At 38.6% G+C, this 18961-nt stretch overlaps 1 protein-coding gene across 3 annotated transcripts in view; it reads left to right on the plus strand.

The window, feature by feature from the left end:
• Positions 1–18961, plus strand: part of LOC106517790 (pleckstrin homology domain-containing family A member 7) — a gene marked incomplete at its 3' end in the record, with an annotated part of 161573 nt that overhangs the window by 61898 nt on the left and 80714 nt on the right. Inside the window, 1 exon segment of one of the 3 annotated variants that reach the window (XM_014008800.1) lies at positions 16519–17620. Within the exon segment in view, the coding sequence (XP_013864254.1) occupies positions 17550–17620 (71 nt within the window). 3 annotated transcript variants of the gene reach the window in all.

Genomic DNA, 18961 nt, shown 5'->3' on the forward strand with positions numbered 1-18961 from the left:
TGCTAGCTCTGTAAACAAAAAAGCCGGCTGATGAGACGTCACGTCTTGTGTGTCACATCAGTGCTGTGGAGCGTTCACACAGGGGTCTGATGCAGGTCACATTTAAAATGTAATGTGAACGTTCACACAAAAAGATCGGAATTTTTCAAAAAATCGGAACTGAGCATTAAGACCTGCAGTGTGAACGTAGCCATAGTGCCCGAGTTTAAGGTCAGACCATTGTATAGCACAGAACATCAAAATGCATTTTAAGGTTTTCATAACTGATTATGATATTCACATTCTGCCATAAACCAACACCAGCCTCACTATTATGTTGTCATGTCAGTAAAATAGTGTTAGTTTGATGAGAATTTAAAAACAGGATTAAAATATTTAAAATCTAAACAGTGCACTTAAATTTGAACATTGTCCAGTCACTTCTACTCCACTCTGTTTTTAACCCACTCGCTTAGCTTCTTTTCATGTTTCAAATACTTGTTGATCCACATGACCAGGGTGAAGCCCACTTTTGCTCTTTCTGTCTGTTTACACCAAAGCTACTGCAGTTTTCCTCTTAAATAGTAGTTGTCACTAAAAAGAAAGCAATGCCAATAAAAGCAGCAGGATTTGCACCAGCAGCACTGCTGTCCACTAATAGAACTGCTTCATCTGACGTTAGTATTCCTGCACAGGACATTTATCCACTGTGTTAGAAAACAAACAAAGCACATTACCAGAGGAATGACTTAGAGCGACAGCAGTTTCCTGCAACATTTATTCATTTTTAGAGTTTGATGAACCAGAAACTGGAAAAATGCAATACAAAACAAACATTATAATACGTGGCAGAAATAGATGTTATTAAACTACTTAGACTTCTATGAAGATGTTCATGTGAAGAAAAGGCTGAAACTGAAACTACAAAGTGAGCTTTTTAAATCTTTTTCTCATTTACTAGACAACATTCTCATTAAAATTCACATGACAAAGTGAACATCTGCTATTTGAAATAGTTTCTGTTACCAGAAGAATCCATGTTGGTGAAGTTGTTATTTCATAAAGACAAAGCATAAATGGGTGTACAGAACTTCAGACAAGATCATCAGATTAAATTCTGTACTATTAAAGCTTGTTTTTGATAGGCCTGCCCAACCAAGGTTTGTTAAGTGGTTTTGACGCTAGGATAGTTTTTGTGTTTCTTCTCCTTGGTTAGTCACAATGTCATTTATTTTGAGTTATGACTTTTCATTTCTGGCAGCTCTATTTGAGCTGAAAACTGCACACAATTTGACTATTAGGGTTGAATAAACACTGAACACTCTTTTTGTTCTCTCTATCCTTTATGTTCATCCACTGGAGCTTGTCTTCTAACACGGCAGCTAGATTGTGTGCAGTGCACTCAAACTGTGATGTCATCACAGATTGTAAGGGAAATATCTTTCATACACAAATGTAACTAGACATTTTCAACTTTTAATGTCTGTAAAAACAAGCTTGCTTGCAGACTTCTCACCTAGTTTTTAAATAAACTGGATTGTATTGAAGCAAAGATGCTAAAAACAAATACATGCACCAAAAAATTGATTCACATCAGGTTCGTGATTCTCATTAATAATGATTCAGAATCGATTTAAAACTCCCAAAATTGATAAGAAAAAATAATAATAAAGCAGATTCAGTGGCTGTCAGTCTCCATTTTGTAACTACCGGTTCTAGAACGAATGTATGTGCAGAAAGCCCTATAAAGAGGAAACTACAAAAATGGAGCAAAGAGAGATTCAACCGGCTCAGTCTTCATTGAAGGCAAAGATTTGGGCTCATTTTTTTTGTTTTTTTACTGAATGATTATGAGTTTGATATGAGCTTCACAGTGTGCAAGGTTTGTAAGACCTCATTTTGTAATAATGTTATGTAATAATATAAAATCAGGCTTCAAAATGTAATAAACTAGCGCTAAAACCTCATTATGTAATAATCGACACAAAATATTAAAAAAGTCTTCAACGCATTATGTAATAACATTATTACATTTTGCGGCAATTAATACAAAATGTGGTGATGTAAAAATCTGGTGCATTATGTAATAAACGATCAAAAACCAGTATTTCTGTTCATCCTCAGTCTTATTTGTAATGTAAGCGCAGCCTTATCAGTAATCAGTAATCAGTAATCAGTATACTTGTAGTAACTGTCATGTTGCAAATACTACATAATAAAATCTTTATAACTTTGGTCAATAAACACTGAACTTCTCATCTTTTATTTGCATTTTCAGTCAAATTCTTGTGTATATGGATGTATAGAGCAATCTCACTGATTTTTTTCATGTTTTATGGAATCTTTCAAAAACTTAGTTTCTAATTTATTCAACATGTTAGAGCCTGTAGGACATTAAAACAATTAACATCAAATATCCACTTGAAACCCACTCTATTGCTAGAAACAAGCTCTTCAACCCTCATTTCCTTCTGATACAGAAGCCGACAGTCCACCTGCACCCCTCCACCCTTGCGTGTGATGAATACAGATTTTTTTTTTATACAAAAATTACAGATTTTTAAGGCTCATTATACAGGTAAATGTCTGAAGGGCTTGTCATGTATGTACAACTAACTTTTAGATATGTTTTGGGAGTTGTCTACAAAGTGGAATAATTTCTGTAACAGGGATCAGAACAGTAAATCTGAAAATGCAAACAAAAGATGAGAAGTTTGGTGTTTATTGTCCAAAGTTATAAATATTTTATTATATAATATTTGGAACATGACAGTTATTACAAGTATATTTATTAGGATGAACAGAAATACAGTTTTTGATTGTTTATTACATAATGTGCCAGATAATTACACCACCACATTTTGTAACAATTGCTGCAAAATGTAATAACATTATTACATAATGCGTTGAAGATTTTTATTACATTTTGCGTCAATTATTACATAATGTGGTTTTAGCGTGAGTTTATTACATTTTGAAACCTGATTTTATTACATCATTACTGTTATTACAAAATAAGGTCTTACAAGGTTTACAAAGTGAAGATGAAGCAGTTTGGGAACACAACAAATGGTCAGTTCTTATCAATTCTAAAAGAAAAGTCTATTTTGAATTGAATCTTGGGCCCAAAAATCTGAATCAAATCAAATCACAAGATAGTAAAAGATTCCCACTCCTAATATCTAGGTTTTATCCTAATTTTATATTAGTACAAAGCTGTTTTACTATTCCAGTTCCATTGTGCTTGGTGCATTCATGAATAGCAGACAGGATATGGACCTTGTGTCAGGCTGGCACTGCTGGCATGGCAAGTGGTTTGTCAAACCAGATGTGGGCCAGTTCTGGCAATTATAGCACTGTTTTTAAGATGGCATGCCACAACTGGTATGGTTATGGTTTTTTATGTGTGGTGCTGGCCCATGCATTGACCAACTCTGGCAAACCAGATCTGGGCCAACAAAGGGCCATTTTTCAGAACTAAAGTTCTTATTTTTAAATTTAGAAATGATGTCCATTTGTTTGTGCTTATTGTCTTTTTGTGGCACTATGAAACATTTACAGCAATGAACCGAGACCTATCTTCTTCAAGTTTTCCACAATTAAAAATCAACTATTGACCCTTACTGGAAAACAGTGCAACTTTTTAAAACAAAGCTTATGTAAGAAAAATAACCATCTAAAGAAATCCACCAGTATTTTTGTTCCCAACACTTTCAGTATTGGCTCAGATGCAATTTAGCCCACCACCATATGGCCAACCAAAAACATGCCTGTTAGGTTCCTTGGTATCTCCTAAATTGTTTCTTATGTGTGAGAGGGAATGCTTTTTGTCTCGTTTATCTCTTTGTGGTCCTGTGATGGACACAACCTGTCCAGGGGGTACCCCACCTCTTATACAGTGACAGCTGGAGATAGGCACCTGTGACCCAGAAAGGAGAATGGGTAAAGGAACAAATAGACCTTTTGGCCATTTTAAATGCTACATGAAAACAGCCATCCACTAAAGCACCCATTAAATGGTCACAAATAATTTTCCACAAACAGTTGTTGTGAATCATTTAATTTGTGTGTGTTGTGTGAAAGCAGAAGGCAAACCCGTTAGTGTGAAGTATTTTAGATTGCCAGCAAGTATATTTTGGTTTTGATATGTATTTAAAGACTTCTTTATTAGTCTTTTATTTATTTTTGATGATTTATTTTCTGTCTTCGACCTCTTTAGTGTCTCTTAAGTCAACCCTTGAAATTTCTCTCATGTCACCGTCACCATTGATGGGCATGAGAAAGTTCTTTTTTCTGTTCTTGGCAGCAACCGTTGAGGCTTTTAATGTCAAGGTCCTTTGAAGGCAGACGGAAAAAGGGTCACATCTGCGCGGGGAGCCTAAGCTGTGACAGATCAACAGCAAAGGAGAGGTTGTTATTTCGGTAAAAGTGTGTCCAAAAAGAACCGATTATAAGTGATTAAAACAGTATAATACCACGTAGTAGGAGAGTTGGTATTCAAAACAAACCATTGGATATGTGTTTATGTTATAAATGCAAAGTTAAAAAAGAGTTGTAAAAGTCAATAAATCAATAAGTTGCCAGAGGTTTCTTTTTTTTTTTTTTGCAGCTTGCTTTTCTTGTTTTGAAGGAAACGCTGTACCTTTATTTATATGATTGTAACACAACTGAGAGGATTTGTTCCAACAGTTTAGCAGGATGTCACATTGCCCATATAGCACCGTGACATTTAAAAATACAGAACAATCTGTCAAATGGTGAATGACAGATGATTTTCAGAGAGAAAAAATGATCTTGGCAAAGTTTTTAGGCTGTAAATTATGTTGCTTTATGATGCATTTTAGCAATTTTAATGCTCTCTTTATATTAAATGGGATATTTTTAAGATTTATTTTTATCTTTAGTTTATGAAGTTACAGAGAACAGTCATTCTTATATAAAAAGGAAAACAACTGGCAAATTATACATGTACTACACAGATTCTCCACCATACCTGCCTATTCAGCTTAATTTTAATCCCTTTATATTCTGCTTCTTTTAATATATTATGAAGCGATTTGCTGCTGAAACAGCACATTCTCAATAAGCTCCTACAAAATCAATTTCGTTTGTGGATTATACATGCCTTGCTTATCACTGTGGCCTCCATATGTTTGAGTGAAAAGCTTGAAAAGCTTTGGCCATTCAGAAATATTTAACTGAAACCTAAACTAGAAAAAGAAATTAGATAATTATGCTTTAATTTTTTTTAATCAATTTTATTTCATTTAATAATACTGTAGCTGGAAAATACCATTTTAAAACATTAACACATTAGCACACAACGCTGTGTGGAAATTTTAAGCGGGGCCAGTTTGTTTTTCTGATAGTTCCTCAAATTTATTTATTTTTTCTTAAAAAACAAACACTACACTGAAGTGCTTTGTAATTGACAAGATGGAGTTGACTGTGTCTTCTTCCTGTTTGAAAAGTCAAACACAGTGGCGTCTGTTTTTCAGATTAGAAATTTAGATGAGTTATTTTTTTCCAGATTGATTAAAGAAACAAATCACAAACTCAGCTGCTCACTGCAAGAACAATCTTAATGTTAAAAATTCATAAACATATTAGAGTTAAAAGCATTTTATTTTAAAGCTTTGATTTCTATCTTTTGATGTATACAATTTTATTTTGTGTCTTAAGTTGTAACAAAAAGGAGATCTGTATTATACACATCCTTCTGTCCGTCCATTTTCTTCAGCATATCCGGGGTCGGGTCTCGCGAGCAGCAGCCTAAGCAGAGAGACCCAGACTTCCCTCTTCCCAGCCACTTGGGCCAGCTCATCTCGGGGAATCCCAAGGCGTTCCCAGGCCAGCTAAGAAACATAGTCCCTCCAACGTGTCCTGGGTCTTCCTCTGGGTCTCCTCCCAGTGAGACATGCCCGGAACACCTCACCTGGGAGGCGTCCAGGAGGCATCCTAATCAGATGCCCGAGCCACCTCAACTGGCTCCTCTCGACGTGGAGGAGCAGCGGATCTACTCTGAGTTCCTCCCAGATGTCTGAGCTTCTCACCCTATCTCTAAGGGAGAGCCCAGACACCCTGCGGAAGAAACTCATTTCGGCCGCTTGTATCCGCGATCTCGTTCTTTCGGTCACTACCCAAAGCTTATGACCATAGATGATAGGGCTGTGTATTGGCAAGAATTTGGCGATACGATACATATCATGACAGAGGGGTCACGATATGATATATCCCGATACATCCCGATATATCCCAATATATTTTGATACTGTAAACAAGGCGATATATTGTGATATTTTTGGTCCAAAAATTCTATTAAATGAAAACCTCTTACTGGGAAAAAAAAAAACAAAATAAAAAAAAAGGAAAACCAAAAATCGTTGTCTCAGAAAATTCTAATATTACATAGACATACTTTTGATACATGCAGCTGTGTTCTGCTTTGTATGTGTTTTATTTTATTTGTTTCATATTTCATCCATGTTTTCAATTATTAGACTAAATTTGCCAATAAATAGTTTGAAAATATATTTTTTACAGTTTTTCATTTTTAATATTAATTTACAATATCATCACCCAACACTTAACAATAGCCTTTATGTTGTCACAAAGTTCAGTAAACAGATGATATGAAGCTGCTGCACACAGAGTTTCTGGGATCAGCTGACCTGCATCCAGAACATGATTTGCATAACTGTGGGTCGAACAGCAGGGCAGGTCCCGAAGAAAACCAGTTAAGAAACTGAGAAGCTAAACGAGTTAAACCGTTTTTGAAGCGAACACAGCAGGATAAAGTACATGGACTTTGATGCGATCATCAGCCGAACATTAGCTGTTTACATGCACAAAATTTTTTAATTGGATTGAAATGTATTCAGATTAAATAATCCGAATGTACTGTTTACATGGACACAATTCAATCATGAAAAGTGTTTACATGCACCGGAGTTTTATTCAGAATAAAAGTCCGGACATGCGCAGCGTTGTAAACTTTCAGCTCTACTTCTGTGTTACAAACATAAACAAAGCTCCTCTGTGCGCTCAGGACGGACCTGTGTCAGCTTTTAATAACGGTAGAGACGCCGTTACTCCTCGGTTGAGCTGCAGCCTGCAGATGAAGCAATACGTGCTTTTTATTTTTATTTTTTGCAAAGCAACATCTGCTGTTTGCCTCCTTTTTCATCTGTTAAGAGAGCGAGGAGGAAATGTTCTGTGCAATGTGCAGCGCAGCTGGAGCGCTGCTGTCCCACCGGGTGACTGAAAGTCAGCAGACATGCACACAGGTCAGTTTTCTACAATCAGAATAAGATGATRNGATTAAGTGTTTACATGAACGTCATTCCGATTATCAATCGGCATAACCCACCCTTTTCATTCGGATTAAAAATTTATTCGGATCGAGCTCAATCAGATCAGAATAATCGAAACGGGCTGTTTACATGATGCATTTTTATTCCAAACAACTGTTTAATCCGATTACTTTTGTCCATGTAAACGTAGCTATTGAGAGCAACAGACAGAGTTTTATGTCACGGGGGGAGTGCTGAGCTCGCTCGAGGTGATAGACGCATGCGCTATATGCGTAACGTGAAAGCTGACTACAGTTGGAAAAAAGAGCGCACAAGACACTTAATTTGGCTTAAAATACAGACATCTGACAAATAAGTAACTGTTTGTAACCTTACCTCAGCTTAGAAGGCAGAGGGTGTCGGTCTTTTCCGCTCAGATTCAGCTATTGGAGCATTAAGCTAATGTTTACTTACAATGCTAATGCTGTCTTACTCTCTGGTGCTCAAGAGGTAGAGGAGCCAAATGGCTGGCTCACTGCTGCCAACTAGGGGTCAGAGGCTGAACTACAACATAAAAATGAATGGCTGGCAGGAAAGTTGACATTTTAAACCTTAATAAAAAATCGATACAGGGCTTTAGAATATCGAAACAGAATCGGGAAAAGAAATATTGCGATATTTCAGTGTATCGATATTTTCTTACACCCCATGAGGGTAGGAACGTAGACCGACCGGTAAACTGAGAGCTTTGCCTTCTCGCTCAGCTCTCGCTTCACCACGACAGACCGGTACAGCGCCGCATCACTGCAGATGCAGCGCCAATCCACCTGTCGATCTCCCGCTCCATTCTTCCCTCATTTGTGAACAAGACCCCGAGATACTTGAACTCTTCCGCTTGGGGCAGGAGCTCCTCCCCGACCCGGAGAAGGCACGCTACCATTTTCCGGCTCAAGACCATGGGTCTCAGATTTGGAGGCACTGATCCTCATCCCGGCCGCTTCACACTCGGCTGTGAACCGCTCCAGTGAGAGCTGGAGATCACGATCTGATGAGGCCAACAGGACCACATCATCCGCAAAAAGCAGAGATGCAATCCTAACGTCACAAAATGGATCCCCTTAACACCTTTGCGCCTAGAAATTCTGTCCATAAAAGTTATGAACAGAATTTCTCCTTCTGACGGGAGACCCTGCTAGATGTTCCCAGCAGACCCTCACTACAAGTTTGGGTCTGCCAGGTCTGACCGGCATCCTCCCCCACCAATGGAGCCAACTCACCACCAAGGTAGTGGTCAGTTGACAGCTCTGCCCATCTCTTCACCTGAGTGTCTAAAACATGCGGCCGCAGATCAGATGAGATAACCATGCTCCTCCAGGTCTCACTGTCATTACCCACGTGAACGCTGAAGTTCCCCAGCAGAATGAGGGAGTCCCCATTAGGAGTGCTCTCCAGCACCCCTTCCAAGGACTCCAAAAAGGGTGGGTAATCTGAGCTGCTGTTAAGCCAAGTTCCCACCAAACGCGTCTTGAGCAGCAAAAACGCTCCTGACAAGCGTTTTTTGCTGCTTGTCAACAGATGTCCATTCACACCGAGTGCGTCTGAAGACACGCAATGGGAGGAGCATCTTTGTTCATTTTCTGGTCTGTTGACAGTTGAAATAAAGATAAAATAAATAAAATGGCTTTGCTTTATTTACTAAAGAGCAAGCAAACGTTGCACACAGCAGATAATTAATTCACCAGATAAGAAGCGCTCTGACCTGCAAGCTGACAGACCTATTTTTTTCAGACCAGGACCAGACTAGAGGCATGTAGAGGGAAGAGGGTCTTGGTTTTTTTCTGGTCTGTCTTTAATGACAGGTGAAATAAAGTTAAAATAAATAAAATGGCTTTTGGCATCTGCTAGTAAAAGAAAAAGGAAAAAATATTTTTAAAAACAGTAAAATTTAAATTATGTACTACTTTTAAGCGTATTTACTTTTTTATTGGACCATTAATATAGTTCAGCGTTTATTTTTAATTGCATCAGTTTTGGCCCTCACTACAACTGAAACAAACAAAAGAAGAAAAAAAGAAAATTTGCATCATGCCGTTGCAATATGCTTTATTTTAACACTGCAAATAGAAGTTCCTTTAAGTGTTTAAATGCTTGCTCAGGGAAGCATCTCATTAACATCTAAATCCTCCAAACTCAAACCTTTTGAGGAACCTGTATCTTTTCCTCTTTAAATCTTTCAGATTAGATCTATGGTACAAAAAATGTCATATCTGTAGTGTCAGGATTTAGCTTGAAAGATGTGAAAGCCTGAAGGCATGACAAAAGAACTCAGAGGAGATGTATTAATAGAAGGAATGCATACGTGTCTTTCTCGTGTGTTTGTGTGCGTGTGTGTGTGACAAAGGATCGAAGGATCTGGATCAAAAGATCCCAAGGGATACTGACACACAGCTTCACACACGCACACACACACACACACACACACATACATACATGCAAATACACACAGACAGAAAAAGTTATTGCATCATTTATGCTTGTGCAGTTTCTCCCAAAGTAGCTTTTGTGATTTCAGTATTTGAACCAGGTAAATGTAAATCCACATCTCTGTTTGTATGTAGATGCAAAGACTAATCTTTTACAAGTATGAACCAAGGAAAGAGTTATTTTTAAAAGGTTGTTGATTTTCCAAATCAAACTATTCAGCTTGAGCAGTTAGCCGGTTTTCTGAGGTCTGCTGTTATATGATCGATCAAGCCCTCCTGAGAAAACTAATATAGAGTCCCACTGGGGAGTGACTGAACATAGGCAAAGTCAGGAAATGAGACAGGAAAAGAGAGTGGGTCTCCTGTTGGAACAGGAGGAAGTGGGTGTGTGGAAGAATGAGCCAAATTAAGGTCAAAATTGAACTTGTATTTCTTTGCTTTTTAAGATGTCAGTCTGAATCTCTACAAACTGCAATTAAAAACTACAATTTGGTGTGGTAGTAGCTGAGCATAATCCCCAGTATATGGTCCAAGCAATGCACCTTGTGCAACACTTTTGCCTAAAACTTTTACATTAGCATTTAATATTGAACTTCAACCGTGTTTGTCTGTTAACAAAATATCTTGTGAATTAGATGGATTTTAATAAAACTCCGATAGTAATCAGTGGATGTTCAGGGGATGGACAATGAAACACGTGTCATTTTAGTGTGGGAGGTTTCATGGCCAAATTGGACCAGCCTCGTGGCCAATCTTCATTAATTACACATTGCACCAGTAAGAGCAGAGTGTGAAGGTTCAATTAGCAGGGTAAGAGCACAGTTTTGCTCAAAATATTGAAATACACACAACATTATGGCAACATACCAGAGTTCAAAAGAGGACAAATTGTTGGTGCACGTCTTGCTGGTGCATCTGTGACCAAGACAGCAAGTCTTTGTGATGTATCAAGAGCCACAGTATCCATGGTAATGTCAGCATACCACCAAGAAGGACCAACCACATCCAACAGGATTAACTGTGGATGCAAGAGGAAGCGGTCTGAAAGGGGTGTTTGGGTGCTAACCCAGATTGTATCCAAAAAACATAAAACCACGTCTGCCCAAGTCATGGCAGAATTAAAAATGCACCTCAGCTCTCCTGTTTCCACCAGAACTGTCCGTTGGGAGCTCCACAGGGTCAATATATACGGTTTTCCTACTATAGCCAAACCTTTGGTCACTCGTGCCAATGCCAAACATTGGTTTCAATGGTCCAAGGAGCGCAAATCATGGGCTATGGACAATGTGAAACATGTATTGTTCTCTGATGAGTCCACATTTACTGTTTTCCCCACATCCAGGAGAGTTACGGTGTGGAGAAGCCCCAAAGAAGTGTACCACCCAGACTGTTGCATGCTCAGAGTGAAGCATGGGGGTGGATCAGTGATGGTTTGGGCTGTCATATCATGGCATTCTTTTGGCCCAATACTTGTGCTAGATGGGCGCGTCACTGCCAAGGAGTACCAAACCATTCTGGAGGACCGTGTCCATCCAATGGTTCAAACATTATATCCTGAAGGCAGTGCCGTGTATCGGGATGACAATGCACCAATACACACAGCAAGACTGGTGAAGGATTGGCTTGATGAACATGAAAGTGAAGTTGAACATCTCCCATGGCCTGCACAGTCACCAGATCTAAATATTATTGAGCCATTGTGGGGTGTTTTGGAGGAGCAAGTCAGGAAATATTTTCCTCCACCAGCATCACGTAGTGAACTGGCCACTATCCTGCAAGAAGAACGGCTTAAAATCCCTCTGACCACTGTGCAGGACTTGTATACTGTATGTCATTCCCAAGATAAATTGACACTGTATTGGCCGCAAAAGAAGGCCCTTCACCATACTAATAAATTATTGTGGTCTAAAACCAGGTGTTTTAGTTTCATTGTCCAACCCCTGTACATCGACATTTTATTTATTTATTTATATATTTATTATTTTTTTTTATTTGGAGTCTACTCCATTTGAGATGGCTGGCACTGGTAATCAAACTTGGATATAAAAAATGCCTGTTTACAGTTATTGAGCTAAAGTGTGGTTTGTTAGTGAAGGTAATCCCAACACATAATTTGAGCTAGAACAGATTATCAAACATCCATCCATTTTCTGTACACGCTTCTTCCTTTTCAGGGTTGCGTGGGTCACTGGTGCCCATATCCAGCAGTCACAGTGCGAGGGGTGGGGTACACCCTGGACAGGTCACAAGTCTATCACAGAGATTATCAAACATCTTTGTTTAAAACGTTGGCATCCAAGGGATCAGGTAATACACATTCCTTTAAGAAATTCTGCTCTTATTAAACAATGCCTTACTGTAATTACAGGGAAACAAAGGCAGATGTGCAGCGTCATCGTTGAGCTGATCATATCCAGCCATGAGCTGTGACTTAAGGTGCACAGCAAGAAACCTCAGGTTATTACTGAGTTATTGAATTACGTCCTTGCTCTGTTTTGGTCAGTTTCACTCAGAGGGGAGAAAACTAAAATCATATTTTTTAAGGATTTTCATGGATATGGGCTCCTGGGTGACCTTGACCACAGAGATGAGCAAGCAGAGGTCTGTTTGTGCATTTTAAAACGAGTGGCGATGGGGGTTTAGGCTGTAAAAGCCTGATAAGCTGAACCACAGGCCCAATCACACTCCTGCCATCACTCCCACTGACATAATGATTCAACACAGCTGTCAGATGTCTCCTGGATGTCGGCTGTGGGCTATGTGCACATCTAACGATACAGACTGCTTCCTTTTTTGTTCCCGTGTAAGCTGTTGCTTTGCATTTTTTGCATAAGTATGCGATTTAGTGGCTGAAGCCCTTTCAGGTTTCCCCAACACGTTTACCGGCGAGGCTTTTGCAGCAAATGTGAACCACCTCTCATTGTTTGTATGCATTTGCGTGTGGGTGGAATGTGTCCACCTGCCTCTTCAAACAAGGACAGCAAACACGGAGGCACACAGGGAAGAGGCAGCAGAGTCCCCCGTGTTTTCTGATCCTGATGAAATTGTTCTGGAATAAATTTTTACAACAAAAACAAACAGCAGGAGATAGTCATGCCCCCATCCTCTGTTCTTTTCACCTTTCCCACTCCCTCCTGTCTTTTTTTCCCCTTCTTCCTCCCTCCCTCGCTTCCTTCCTCTCTCCATGGTCCCCCCTCCCCTCTTCCCATCTTTTGTTTCCCTTCCTCTTTCTGCACTCTCACCCCAAGCCAAAAGACATGTTGTTACAGGCCAATTACACCACAGATGACGACATCCCTTCAGGCCGTATGAATACATTTTAAACCTCATGTCAGAGGTCACCAGGCGGCAATGTTTACCTCCAACCTGCCTGCGTTCTTCCCCACCCCTCCTCAGCTCAGATTCTACACACACTTTAGGCAATTGCGTCTGATTAGTGCACTTTCTAAATATTATTGCTTTAGAATTGATTTGTTTGTTTTATGTGTCCTTTGCTTCTTGAACTTGTGTCAGAGTTTTTGTTATGTGAAGTGAAATGTAGGATAGAAGTGCAACAGGGCATGACCAGTTTTATGTCTTAAAATCAGCTGATTGTTTTTATTCCTTAAGTGTGGGGAGGGGGCACCCCGTTTTCTGTTTTCTAATTTAAGTTTTCAGTTCAATTTTCTGTTTTCACCCTGATGGTGGCAGTGCTTATACCTCCCACTATGTAAAAATAACAGGTATTATCTTGTAGCTGTATGGCAATTAAATGTGTTTATTTTTCTGAATTAAATCATGCATTTAGATTTGAAATATACTGTATTTTTCTATTAAAATAAAATAAAATAAAATAAAAAATGAACTCATCGGTCAGTCGGACTGACATCACCCACGGGTTGCCGTTTGCATTTTTCTTTTAAACATTTTTATAAAGCCACTAAGATCAGCATTAACTACTGTGTTAAATGAGTTTAGTTTAACAAAGGAAAATGATGCATGCTTTAAAGGGGAAAATAGCTTCTTCCATTAAATATTTATATAAAGTCATGTCACTGCACTAGTTTTTAACTTTCTTCAATGAGTTATCAAGGTTCACTTAGGCATAATTTATATGATTTTAATGAGGTTATTCAGTGACTGCATGGTTTTAGCTTGTCAGACCTATTTCTCTTTATGCAAACCCCCATTTTAACATCTGATTACATGTCTTGGATTTAATTTGAAGTTCATGAAGCTATTTTTGTGTCCATCTTTACTGCTGTGTCATTAGCTGTTTCTTAAGTGCACTGGGAATTGTACTTATAGCAGAGTCATAGACCATAGCTGCACTCTGCTTAGTAAGACACAGGAGTAGTTGTCCTCTTGGGGGAGACAGCATATCTCTGCTCCACAGAGGTGACCTTTCACCTGCAGGCTTGATGTCTCTGATTGGGAGGTTTGACTCAGGTTGTGGGCTATTTTTAAAAACCTGCTGTGGACTAAAAACAGACAGTCTGCATTCGCTTTCAGCTCTCATTTCTGCTGCCTTGTTATTCCAGACATATTTATTTATCATAGAACACAACAGGTTGTGTTTTAATGTGCAGCAAAGTTATAGAAATTATTTTATGTTGAATGTATGCATAAATTTAGTATGATATAAATGTTACAGATGTGTGTAATCAGGTCCAAATTGTCAAATGAAGGTGCTTTTTTATTTAGATTCTTTTGCTATAGAAATTAACACATACTGACCACTTAAACATGAACACAAACCTTTTTGGCACCATTTTTTTTTTCAGAAAAAAAAATCTGATTTAGTTTTCCTTTAATAAAAAAAAAACATAAAAAATAAAAATAACAGAAAACAAGCTACATTGAACACCATTCACCTTTGTCCAGAGATGAGGTGTCATGCTTGTGACAGCCTGTATGATCCTTTTTTGTTACAACATGGCTGGAAGTTGTGTATGACAGCTTTGAAGTTTCCAATGCAACAACTTGAAACTGAGTGTTTGGCCAGTTTTTATGGAACAAGTAAAAAAAAAAAGAAAAAAGAAAAAAAAAGTATTTTTTTTTGTTGTGTTGAAAATAAGTCTTTAAAATTTATTAAGCCCAAAAGGGAAGGAAGTCACTTTCATAAATGAAGTGTTTTTGTTTTTGAGGCTGAAGTATCTGTAAGCATCACACAAAGGGCATTGGTTCCCAAATATATGTAGAGATGATGTGTTCTTTAATATCCATTGACCTCATGTACCCCTTGTGACATTTGATGATCTTTTTAAACACTTGGGTGGGAACCACTTTCTGTCAGAACCAGCAACAACTTGCCTGACTTGCCCTTGCAGGGAGGATATGCAGTATAGTTCACCGCAGTTAACGTTAACTGTCAGCATTGTTGTGCAAAAGGTTTACCAGAACCAAATACATTTGTTGCATAAAACAGAATAAAGTATTCTAAAGTTTGTTGAATTTTTTTGGATAAGTAACATTCTTTGTATTATTGTATCTATAAAAGACGTTTTCACAATTAAAATTTAAAAAAGTTAGAGTATCTGAGAGCAAAACAAATCATGATCACACAACTGTCTGTTGGTTCATATTTATTTCCACCAAAATATGTTAAATGTTTAAAATTATATTAAAATCATGCAGCACTTTAATTAAACATTATAGACTGGTTGACCTGTAAAATAAACACAATTCCTCATAGTTAGGGTAAGTTTAACTGGATCTCTTTAAAAAAAACCTGGAGTAAGTTGAACTTGCATTGTAGTACAAGGCACAGATAGCTCTAAAAAGTTAGTTGGGAATTGTTTTTTAAAATATCCTGATGCATCTCAGTAATCCAGGTAGAAAAAAGCAAAAAGAAAAAAAAATAAGTAGGTCCTCTGGACGGGTTCTTCTAAATAGTCTAAATAGTTTTTTTTAAATAGTTTAAAATAGTTTCAAAAAGCTTGAAATCTTGATACATTTTTTTAGTTGTTTTTACGAGGTCATGTGCCATCATCAATCTGGTCAACAACAAACAGTGAGTTATTAAATTAGATACAAGATATGTTTTTCACTGAGATTTATTTTTAGTACTTATTTTAAAGAATGACTTGATTTGATTAATCTGATTGTGTAGATGTCAAGAAAGATTTTTTGGTTTGATTGATTAGAATCAAGTTCTTTATCTGCTAACATGTGGTTTGATCCTGATCTGTTAGAATCTGTGATTGTGCATTTGTGATTGTGCATTTGTGATTGTGCATTTTGAAAACTATATTTGTCATTTATTAATAGTAAGCATGTGCCATTTTATACTTGGATATATTGGCCAAACAAGCCACAGTTGTCGGTAGCTTTGTGCCACTAGATTATGTCAGGTGTTTGATGTATTTTGTAAGTATAGACCGTATATTCCCACTTCCTACTTGATGACTTTTAGGGATCAAAACCTCAAAATTAGTTTTGGGGAAAAAAGTGGTTTGCTAAATCAAAATGAGATCGTAAATTTCAAAACTGTAACATTGTTTGGTTAACAGCCACTGAAATTCTACGTATCTTCCTGGTTTCTTGAATTGACATTTGGAAATAGTTCACTCTGGTAAAAGGGCAAGAATGTAGTCACACAAATTCCACAGAAATCAAGTTTCTCTACAAAGTAAAGCAAAGGAAATAGGTGCTGTTTGCTTGGGTGTGTGCGTTCACTTCTCACATTACACTGAACCTAAATGCTTTAGAGCATTCAAACAATCAGTCTGTTTCTTATCCTTCTCTTTAATATCGTCTGATCTCCTCTCTCTCTTTCACACACACACACACACACCCTCACTCTCCTTCTCTCAGCGGTGTGCATCCTGCCAGATGAGCGTGAGGCGGGAAAAGGAATGCAGCTCCGCTCCATTAACCTCTTCCTCGTTCTCTCGCTCCTTTCGCTCTTGATAGATTCAGTGTCTCGCCGTTACATCCTGCTTTTCTCTTCCTCCCCTTTCCCTTTCTGTGATCATTCAGTCATTTACTGCTCCACGGCTGTTTTGTGAGGCTGGTGAGGATCCTGTGATTTTGGGGAATAAGTACTTGTGATGGCGCCAGCTGCATCGGAGGAGAACTAGGGATAGCAGAGGAACTCCGTGGCTGTGGATTTTAACCTGCTCATCTCTGCGAGAGACGGATTTATGGCATCTGTGAAGTGTGCAGAAAATGTGTGGCACGTGTGGCAGGTGTGAACTCTCCTGATTGCCACTGATAAACTGTCAAATGTAGATCTCTGCCTGCGAGGTTGCCAACTTGATTGATGCTTTTGAGGTCATTGAGATGTAAGGGAAGGTTTTCTCATGGTTTAAAAGGTGAGACATAAAGCCCATTCGAAACTGACAACAAAGACATCTGCTGTCCGTGACTGCAACGGAGACGGGAGGAGGAAATGACTGGCTTGAAGCAGGACAGAAGGCGTGACCTGTGATATCAGACTTCACCTGGAGCGGTCGTCTCAGACTCTGTTGAGTAGTTGCAGCTGTTAAGGTGAGGCAGACAGCAAGACGACATCCTATCCAGGTGTTTTACCAGCGCCGGGACTTGACTCACCTGACATCATCTCATACTTGCCCGGGCTCAGTATATGAAGTCGTTCTCTCACCTCATCTACTCGGAAATACCAGCCTTCAAACCCACCAAGCAACACCTCACCTCCTCTCCCCATGGAGCCTCTCGAAATCCGAGCGAAGCGGCACTGATTTATGTGTCTCCCAGCAGCCTGAGTCGGATTCCTCAGCACTAGAAATAGAAAGCAGCAAGAAACATCCTCGGTACTTTTGAACTATTTTTTGCGTGGAACAAGAGAAGCACCATGTGGAATCAGTCTGGCTACTGCAACCACATACCTCAGGCTGGATACCCCTTCTATCATGCTCCCTGCAGGTATGCCATCGCTACCTTGTCAGCTCTTCTGCTCCCTGTTAAAATCTTAATGATTTAAGTCTCGCCTCTCATTTTGGTGCCGCTATTTTTAAAAAGTTAGGCTTATTAATATGCATGTCTTGGGTTTAGTGTCCAGCACATTTCAGTTTTATTTTAGTGATATTTTTTTCGTTCAAAATCCCTGACTGTGTATGCACGTTCGTTCATTCAGATGAGGCCAAAGAGTAAACAATTTAGTAGTTATTTCTCAAGAAGTTTGTGGCCAAACCGGTTTGTCTGAAATGCTGTTTCAACAGAACAAAAAAACGGGTTTGGCTTGTGTGGAATAATAGGCAGTGATGTGGTTTGTTGGTCAATAGCAGAAGGTGCGGTTTCATGTGTAGCGCTCATTGTGTCACCTTAAGTCACCTCTAAGGTAAAAAGACTAAGCTTACCATTACTAGCTTTGTCCAGCTAAAAAACAACAACAAAAAAACAACAAAAAAACAAAACAAATGAAACAACACTGGTTACATAACATATCATTGGTTCTTTTGTACAGTATTTTACCCCCTACCTTTCCAGCAGCCAGAATTACATGATTACATTCAGCACTTGGTTTCAGATGTGATCCACTCTCAAATGAAGACCATCAATCCTGATTCCCTGAGGGGAGAGCAAACCTCTGCCCACATATCTGTTTCTGTTGGAAACTGTAATAGCCTCTAAACTCTAAAGGCTGTAGCTTGGCCATCAGAATACTGATTCACCATTAAGAACTATTTATAAGAATGTGCAGTTGAGTAAAAATTAGAAGATATTTAAATATTAACATATTCTTTTGCAGTACTACTGTCTTAATGTATCAATGTGCAAACAGGGAGGTGTAAATGCTCTGTAAAATATAAAAATATCACATCAGTGTGTTTGTTCTTCACAGTTACGGCCTGCTTCACACTAGATGATGACCCTGCTATGCTTGTCATGACCTATACCGTCTGTTAGAACATAGCTGGATCGCTGCAAATTTGGAAAACCTTTAAAGTGAAGGCAGTCATGACTCTATTGTGCTTTTTGTACTTGCCAGTAGGATTTTCCTGCTATTTTCTGCATCATAAAGACACTTTCCTACGCCCTCCTCAACTCAATACTCCCCACCGGCAGGACTTTCTCGGAGTGTGTCAGGATGCAGCAGCTCGTCAGAAGATCATTAAAATTGGTGAATTAAAATAAAAAGATTATGCGAATGTCACTACAGGTTTTTAATAGGGATGCACTGATATGAAATTTTCAGCCGATACGATATCCGATATTACTATTGGTATTATGGCCGATAACCGATATTTATTGATATTACACAAA

Source organism: Austrofundulus limnaeus, unplaced genomic scaffold (assembly GCF_001266775.1).
Source record: "Austrofundulus limnaeus strain Quisiro unplaced genomic scaffold, Austrofundulus_limnaeus-1.0 Scaffold52, whole genome shotgun sequence".
Classification (NCBI taxonomy): domain Eukaryota; kingdom Metazoa; phylum Chordata; class Actinopteri; order Cyprinodontiformes; family Rivulidae; genus Austrofundulus; species Austrofundulus limnaeus.